This window comes from Elephantulus edwardii, unplaced genomic scaffold (genome assembly GCF_000299155.1).
Source record: "Elephantulus edwardii isolate Elephantulus edwardi_28Jun2011 unplaced genomic scaffold, EleEdw1.0 scaffold00001, whole genome shotgun sequence".
Classification (NCBI taxonomy): domain Eukaryota; kingdom Metazoa; phylum Chordata; class Mammalia; order Macroscelidea; family Macroscelididae; genus Elephantulus; species Elephantulus edwardii.
Window position 1 is genome coordinate 15,532,975 of NW_006399751.1, and position 9,332 is coordinate 15,542,306.

Here is a 9,332-nt window from a genome sequence, read left to right on the forward strand (position 1 = left end):
CTATTTTAGACATTTGTTTATAAATCTGACAGCTGTTTTCTTTTGCCAGCTTTGGACCAAATATTTCATTCAACAAAAATGTATTAAGCAAATTTTTTTCTTTTAGATCTTAGGATAAGATGTCAAATAAAATGTATAGATTTCTGCCCTCATAGACATTTCATTCTAATGAGAGAAGATAATATAGGAACTAAATCTATAAAATATACAAGCTATTAAAAGTATCATAAGTGCTGTGGGAGGAAAAAATCAAACAATAGAGGAATAGGGAATATTAGGGATAAAAATTTCAGTTTTAAAAAAGGTGGCTCAGAAATACCTCTGGAAGGTGACATTTAAATAACAACCTGAAAGAGGTACACACATTTCCAGTTTCCTGAAAGAACAGCAAACACAGGGCTATCATATCTGTGCCTTAACGGGGGTACAGGTCTACCTGGTGATGTGGAGGAAGAGTATGACAGATCACCGTTTTCATAGCTCCTGCAATACCTGTCTTAAAACAAACCTCACAAGTATAATGTTGCAAACTATTTGTAGGAATTGTGTGGAGAACCAGTTTTCACCTGCAAATGTCTATGAAATCACAATGAAAAGCTAAAAAATAATGTATGAAATAAGTGAATGAAGAAGGAATGAGTGATTTTTGACAAAAGAAATTGAAAACATACCACTTAAGGCTAGTTTTATTAAACCTTATTCCTTTATGTTTGTCTCATATTGTTGTTAGGTACTATTGAGTCACAACCAACTCATGGTTGACCCTCCAGTGGGTTTTCAGAGGCATTTAATTTCACAGGAGATTTTCTGTCTTTTTCCGGTAGAGCATCTGGTGAATTCAAACTGCAAGTCTTTGGTTTGATAACACAATTCCTTACCACTAAGCCACTAGAGTTCCCTTGCCTTATATTACTGATAAATCAATATATGTGTTATAAAGATAGTTACACATAAATGTGTTCTTTTACAATGAACATTGAACTTCATGCTTTTATCTTGGGATTTAGCCTCTCCTGACAACATTGGTGGAACAGAATCCTGAAGATATGGGAGATCTCTATCTAGATGTTGCTGAAGCTTTTCTGGATGTTGGTGAATACAATTCTGCACTTCCCCTCCTCAGTGCACTAGTGTGCTCAGAAAGATATAACCTTGCAGTGGTCTGGCTTCGACATGCAGGTAATCCTTTTTTTAAGAAGGGACAGTTTGAAGCAAGCAAGAACTTTCCAAGCCTAGTAATAACTTTATAAAATGTTAATATTTTTGTGAAAATGTTTCTGGCTTTGAGGCAGATGTTTGGGAATATTTTAAATTGAATCTGTAGGCAACTTACGTTCTTCATGAATGCTTTTGGGGGAGCAATTAATGGTACATCAGGAAGTAGATGCCTTTGAGTTGTGGTGCTGGAAAAGAGTCTTGAACATGCTATGAACTGCCAAGAAAACAGATAGACCTGTCTTAGAGAGGGTGAAACCAACTTTCTCCTTGGAAGCTAGGATTTTGAAACTCTGTCTTACATACTGTGGGCACTATATACCCATTATTAATACTCTTAACACCAGCAGTCAGGAAATCAAAAGACGAATTGCATTGGGAAAATCTGCTGTCATGGACCTCTCCAGAATGCTGAAGAGCAAACATGTCAGTTTAGATACAAAGGTGCACCTCGTCCAGGCTATGGTCTTTTCAATTACTTGTTATGCTTCAGAGAGTTGGACAGTGACTAAGGATGGCAGAAAAAGAATAGATGCCTTCAAGCTGTGCTGGAGAAGAGTCTTGAACATACCATGGACTGCCAAGAGAACAAATCAGTCTGTCTTGCAGAGGGCGAAACCAAGTCTTTCCTTGGAGGCTAGGTTTTTGACGCTCTGCCTCATTTACTTTGGGCACGTGGCCAGGAGAGATAGGTGCTTGGAGAATGACATCATGCTTGGAAGGGTGGATGGGCAGCACAGGAGAGGAAGACCCTGATTGAGATGGATTGATAAAGTAACTGCGGCGATGGGGATTGGTGTGTCAGAATTAGTGTGACTGGCTCAGGACAGGGAAAGGTTCAGAGCTGCTGTACATCGAGTTGCTATACATCGCAGGCAACTCAATGGCACATAACAACAATAACATACTATGACAGGTTTGGAAGCAGTAGTGGTATCTACGTCCTAAACAACATGCCTCCAGAAACTATGAACTTTTTTTTTTTTAAAAAAAAAACCAGTTTGAAGTAATGTTTTATCTATAAAGTATTGTACAATTATATATTTGGTAGCAGAGTACTCCACAGAAGGGTTGTGTATTAAAATTCTATGAACTTTGATAAATGTTGATAGTTTTAGAAGGGCTTCAGGCCTTTTGTTAATAGGATTGCTATGAGTTGTGCTCAACTCAAGGCAGTCAACAACAGTATTTACCCATAGGTGCTGATTTCTGCTAATGGATTTGTCAAACTTGAATGTCTTTTAGTATTTGAAGCACTTTTACAGATTTGGTTAATATGTTCTAAGAAAATATTTTTCAGTGCTCTTTTAACCATATTTATAGTTGGATTTTCGCTAAATTAAGTCCACAGTGATCTGAAGTAAATTATTTAGCGTGTAGGAATGGCATCCACTTCTTAAACAACATGCCTCTGGAAACTGAACTTTGATAAGTGATGATAGTTATAGAAAGGCTTTAGGCCTTTGGTTCATAGGGTTGCTATGAGTCATGCTCGACTCAACGGCATTCTACAACAACTTGACAACAGCAACTTAAACACAACTGAAACTTTAAAAAACTAAAACATGAAAGCAGAAAATAATCTGATAAACTGCATATTGAGGCAGCATAAAAGATGTTTAAGATTTAAATATTCTTAGTTTTAAAAACCACATAAGGATTGCAGGTGAGGCATAAAACCAGAGAAACTTTGATTGACAGAACAGTAGTTCACTCATCTTACATACATAGAAAAGTAAAGTGAGCACTTAATGACTAAGGTAACAGTTCACTGTTTACATGGGTGAGCATGAGTACACGTGTAATGCCATCAACAAAAGGTTGCATTGTTTGTGGGATTTGAATTTTAAGATGTGAACAGTGGGTTAGAGTGTCGTCTTCCTTAGACTGTGCTATTGAACCTGCACCTGCACTGCCTGTAGTCATTATTTTTAAAAGTCTTTTTGATTATGGTCATGGTGCTGTTCTCATTTTGAGCCCTTGGAGAGCCAGTGGGATTGCTATGAGTTGAGAATCAACTTTATGAGTCAGAATCAACCTGATAGCAGAGTTTGCAATTTTTTTTGTTTCATTTGAGATTACTGGCAGGTGAAAAATCTCAGGTAACCCAAGTATCCTAACTGGAATCAGTATGTAGGAAAAATCATTAGAAGAATTTAATTCTTATTAATGATAACAGTGTTATGAAAAATATGAAAAATTCATTGTGATGATTCACCCTTATTCATATTCCTTCCTCATTTCTAAAGATTAACTTGATTGTGATATTTAGGAGGGATTTGAGATATGAGAAAATAGTTAGAGGCAAGAATATGATCTCAAGAGATATTACAGTGAAAAAAATATAGAGAGGAAATGACCTGGATTCGAATTGTACCTGTTAGAGCCAGAAAGAAGGAAGTTTTCAGGTTCTAATGGTAGGACATTATGATTGAGCATAAAATGGAAGAAATAGGACTCAGTAACCTTTTCCAGAGCAAATAATTGAATGGGTAGTTAACGTTGGAGATCACAAAACTTGAGCACCTGGCAGGTTACAGAAATGTGTGACGTGGCCCAGTGAGAATAGTAGGGATATGAGAACCAGAGAGCTCTGTCCAAACAGTCTGCTCTTCCTCACTCTGAGTGATGTGGGCTCACGTGCTGTGTGTGGGAAGTGGCATCCAGTGCTGGCAGATTAGATTTTTCAGGATAATCAGTCCTCTCAAAAATCCTCTATCAGGGAACTCTCCAAAGTACTGAGGAGCAATGATGTTAGTTTGAAGACCTGATTCAGGCCCTAGTCTTTTCAGTCACTTGTTGTGTGTCTGAGAGCTGAACAATGCATAAGGCTAGGATGCTTTGGATGTTGCCAACAAAATTGGAATCTTCTAAACTGAGTCCAGCTGACTAATTCTAAATAAAGGGTTTTTTTCATGCACATTTCTAGTTCTAAAAAAGATGTTCATCATTAGTTGTTTTTGAGAATTGCTTGGCCTAGCAAAACACATCTGTAGATTAAATTCGTTTGCCAGTGTGTGAACTCTGGCTTATACATTAAGATGTTTACTGCATTTTTATTTGTAATGAAAACTTGAGAACAACCTAAGTGTCAATATGATTGAAGAAATAATAAATATGGTAAAATATTATATAGTCACTTAAAATGCAGTGAAGAAATGAAGTACTTTTGTCAATAAAGAACTCAAAATTGTAGGTGTTAAAAAAAGGTTATATATATGATGATAATATTCTTTCAGAAATTGAGTGCAGAAAGATGGATAAAGATATTAGTCAGTAGATAAGAAGGGATAAATTGTTTTTATGTACTAGGAATATGTTTTTTTTTTCCTTGTGTGAGCTTTTCATTTGTTATAATTTGACTTAAAAATAAAAAAATAACCCTTTTGCCCAGGTCACTAGTCCATACTTATGTTGACATCATTTTTACATTATTGTAGAATGTTTAAAGGCCCTTGGTTATATGGAACGTGCTGCAGAAAGCTATGGCAAAGTGGTTGACCTGGCACCCCTTCACTTGGATGCAAGAATTTCCCTTTCCACCCTTCAGCAGCAGCTGGGCCACCCGGAGAAAGCTCTGGAGGCTCTGGAACCAATGTATGATCCTGATACTTTAGCACAGGATGCAAATGCTGCACAGCAGGTAGGCCGTGTAATAAATGGAGCAGGAAATGTTTCATAACAGGCTATGTTTTGGAATTTTCTTTATAGCTTGTATCCAAAAGTTTTACGAGTGTTGAATATAGTATTTTTGGAAAATGACTTTGAATCTTTAATTTTCTCAACATACAAGACATTTTTACAGTTTCTGAAATACTGGATCCTAATTCTTCTGAAATACAAATCAGATGTTTTAAAAGTTTGATTTCAGAAATTCTTTTCAAATTCAGTAAGTCAATGTTCAGCAAATGACTCTGACTTCTCATTATCATGTACTTATTATTTAGGAACTGAAGTTACTGCTCCACCGTTCTACTCTGTTATTTTCACAAGGCAAAATGTATGGTTATGTGGACACCTTACTTACTATGTTAGCTATGCTTCTAAAGGTGAGTAATGTGTTCTCTTTACATTATCCTTGTTGCCCATTTAAACGTTTGTATTTAAAGATAGATTTTAGCTGTCTTCAAGCTATGGTTTAATTTACTAAACAGAAGACTTAGTGATAGAAATTGAAAGTTCTACATGTTATTATAAACTTGATGGTAGATTCCATGAAATGAAATATTTGCTAGTACGTGTTCAGAAAAGTCTATTGTTGTCACTTATTGGCCTTGTACGTAGACACAGTACTATCTTATCTGTCAGAAGTGTCCCCATGCAAAAATGTTTTCCATTTCTAACATCTAAAGTCTAGCTTTATTGTAGGATGGTGACTGTGTGTATGTATTGAATTAACTTATTTTTTACTTACCAAAATAATTTTGCATCACAGTGCTCATCTTTGTAAGATGCAAAATTGCCTTCTTTTTTCTTACAGTGTAGTGTGTTCCCACATTCCTTTGGTAAGAAGGAAAGAAGGCAATTCATTTTACATTATGTGTTTTTAAATATAGTAGTTTGGCCTCCTTTTTTACATGCTAATGGAGTTTTCAGGCACTCTTGTAGTTCCTAGGCTTTCCTTAAAAGAGAAAGGCTTTCTTTAAAAAGATTATATGATTTAGAATTCTCAAATTTTCATCTTCAATTTAGGTAGCAATGAATAGAGCCCAGGTCTGTTTGATATCCAGTTCCAAATCTGGAGAACGGCATCTCTACCTTATTAAAGTATCAAGAGACAAAATATCAGACAATAGTGACCAAGAGGCAGCAAATTGTGATGCTAAAGGTAACTACTTTCATTTTCTTTATTATTTAAAACTGGACTGAATTGGAAAAGACTCATAAAGTTAACCTCTGACAATCCAATTGGTAAAACACTCTTTGGCGTTAGAGTGAAATTTTCTTAATTTCTTCAGATATTACACTATCTAAAATCAGTATCAAAAATAATTTTTTAAAAATTGAAAATGTCTCCTTGGTTTTTTCTTTGAGAAAACAGAAAGGAAACTTTTGGTTTTGACTTTTTAAGAAGAAATTCTATCTTGTTTTAAGAAAGTATGAAGATTAGATGACAATACAGATTATTTGTCTAAGTATTTCAGTTACTTATATCCTGTTCTCTGTTAAATTCATTTTTTTTAAAAAAATAGTAGTCACAGTGATAAAATAAATTACTTTGAAAATAAATTGCTTTGACCCAGTCTCATGTAACAGAAGGCATTTATTTTTAGTTGGAAAAACATCAGATATGTTTGGATGAAGGTATTACTCAGTTGAGGCTACTTAGGGAGAAGCAGGGGGGAAAACCCAGTGGAGATGTCAATTTGGCAGAAAATTCATTCATTGTTAGTAAATTCATTCAACAAGCAGTTATTAAATCATTGTTTTAATCAGAATTTATTAAATCATTGTTTTCAGGCATGGCAATGTGCAATGGTTAAGTATTTTAGAGTCCAGAAGAAGTGAGTAACTGCTAGGTATAATAAAGAGCATAAAGATAAACAAACTGAAGAGAATGGGTAGGGGGGAGTCTTAAGGGAGAGATGGCCACATCACAGGCACGAGAGTCAGAGTGGAGGGAAGGCACAGCTTCTCATCCCCTGCCTCTGAGTGCCTCAGGGCCTCTTCCACACCTCCTCTTCTGAGCTTGGAACTTAAGCCATCAGTGTATATTTTGGTCTAAGTTTCCTTGAGTTAGTTTTTCTCTGTGTCTCATCCTGTTTTCTCTTTCAGTAGCTCTTCATTCCAAGTCCATTATTTAGTTTTCTTAGCCACACAAAGTTTTTGTATTTGCTGGTTTTACAATCCCGGTAGAGTTTATTTTACCGTATGTACCAGGGTAAGATTAACCAGAACTCTGTTACGTTCAACTTTATACTCTCATTTTTTTTTCTGTTTAGCATTTTCTCATCATCTATTAATCATTCATTACTATTGTTTGGTATGCTGTTATTTGCAATAATTTTCTTTTATAAATAATGGCAGCATAAGATCTTCCTGTATTTGTACTGTTGAGCTGGAACTGACTCATAGCTGTCGCTCTAGCAAGTTTTCAGAGTCAGTAAATCACATGGGAGGAGAATTTCTGTCTTTCTCCCACAGAGCAGCTGGTGTACTTGAACCACCTGCCTTTCAGTTGGCAGCGCAACTCCTTACTGCTAAGCCACCAGAGCTCCCTCCTGCATGTCGATGACACTGCTTCTCTGAAGAATACAGCCTTGGAAACACTGTGGGACAGTTCTTATCTCCTCTGTCTACTCTGAGCTGGAATCCACTCAACTGCAGTGACTTTGGTTTGGTTTCTATGAAAGAAGCTGCTTACAGAGAGAATTAAAAAAGACAAGAATCTTGAAGAAAAAGAAATTTTGAAGCACAGAAAAAGAAGTTAGAAAAAGATCAAGAGCAACCCAAATCACAGAGCGTGAATTGAGATCAGTTTGCTGAGTTGACACTATGTCTTTTATGTGCCATAGCTGTCTGGCCATTGCTGTGAATGCTCTCTAATTTTGTGCCTGGAATAGCATATATTGTAATTGGTGTTGAGAAACTCAAATTGAATTAACTGTGTAAGCACATTTAATCTTGCCAGAAGCAATATTTGGCCATTTTATAAGGAAAAGAATAAGATTGAGAATTTAGTAAGGTTGCAGATTCTTACGGCAGGTGGAGGAGAGAGGTAGTGTTGAAGGTGTGTAAATGCCTGAGGTACCCCTTCACTTCACTGTTAGCAGAGTTATGGCAAGACCATTAGACCCAAATTAACGTGTTAACTTTAAAATTGATATGTGAATTTTTTACCAATACTGTATCTCTGGAAATACAGTGGTTTTTCTTTTGTCTTATTTTAGCAATATTTGCTGTACTCACAAGTGTCTTAACAAAAGATGACTGGTGGAACCTCTTATTGAAGGCAATATACTCCTTATGTGACCTATGCCGATACGGAGAGGCTGAGTTACTTGTAGATTCTTCATTGGAATATTACTCCTTTTATGATGACAGGCAGAAGCGCAAAGAACTAGAATACTTTGGTCTCTCTGCTGCAATTCTGGACAAAAATTTCAGAAAGGCATACAACTATATCAGGTAACCAACCTCATGATTAGTAGAGTCTCTGCATTTTCTTTGGCTGCTGCTTTCATACTCAATAATTAAGCAGTTTATTTTTACTTCAGATATACCTTGGTCTCCCAGCTATAAAATGCATATAATAATACAGTAATTTGAGATTTTATGTGAGGGTTAAGAATTTCTTTATGTAAATTCTTTAAACAGTGCCTGCCTGGCTGGCATCCTTAGATAACGCATTGCTGTTTGAATTGCATTTGTTATGGGCAAGGAAGCAAAGATAAAACATAAACCACTTGATTTTCTTTTTCAGTTTAAAATTTGTGTAGAAAAGCAGAAACATTCTATGGAAAAACTTCCTTTAACCGCTTTTTCTGGGGAAGGAAAAAAAAATCTCTCATGTCAGAAGTTTAGCTTAAATAGGATGAAACCATTTGCTTTCCCCATTGTTGTCAGATGCCATCAAGTGGACTGCAGCTCGTATTAACCCTGTGAGCAGCTGCTGTGACCATTGCCCTATTCCTGCACGCTCCTCATGAACTCTGCCATGCTCGAGCCTGCTGTTACAGTCCCTGTGTCAGTCCATCCCGTGTAGGGCCAGCCTCGCTGTTACAGTCCCTGTGTCAGTCCATCCCGTGTAGGGCCAGCCTCACTGTCACAGTCATTGTGTCGGTCCATCCCGTGTAGGGCCAGCCTCACTGTTACAGTCCCTGTGTCAGTCCATCCCGTGTAGGGCCAGCCTCACTGTTACAGTCCCTGTGTCAGTCCATCCCTTGTAGGGCCAGCCTCACTGTCACAGTCACTGTGTCAGTCCATCCCGTGTAGGGCCAGCCTCGCTGTTACAGTCTCTGTGTCAGTCCAGTGCGTGTAGGGCCAGCCTCACTGTCACAGTCACTGTGTCAGTCCATCCCGTGTAGGGCCAGCCTCACTGTCACAGTCACTGTGTCAGTCCATCCCATGTAGGGCCAGCCTCACTGTCACAGTCACTGTGTCAGTCCATCCCATGT

General features: G+C 37.2%; 1 protein-coding gene across 1 annotated transcript in view; it reads left to right on the plus strand.

Annotated features, from left to right (window-relative positions):
- The window catches only part of GTF3C3 (general transcription factor IIIC, polypeptide 3, 102kDa), a 37,841-nt gene that overhangs the window by 20,381 nt on the left and 8,128 nt on the right, over window positions 1-9,332 (plus strand). Inside the window, exons 10-14 of the mRNA XM_006878742.1 lie at window positions 1,008-1,179; window positions 4,656-4,858; window positions 5,163-5,264; window positions 5,908-6,043; window positions 8,106-8,343. Of these exons, the coding sequence (XP_006878804.1) occupies window positions 1,008-1,179; window positions 4,656-4,858; window positions 5,163-5,264; window positions 5,908-6,043; window positions 8,106-8,343 (851 nt within the window). The remainder of the gene's footprint in view (window positions 1-1,007; window positions 1,180-4,655; window positions 4,859-5,162; window positions 5,265-5,907; window positions 6,044-8,105; window positions 8,344-9,332) is intronic.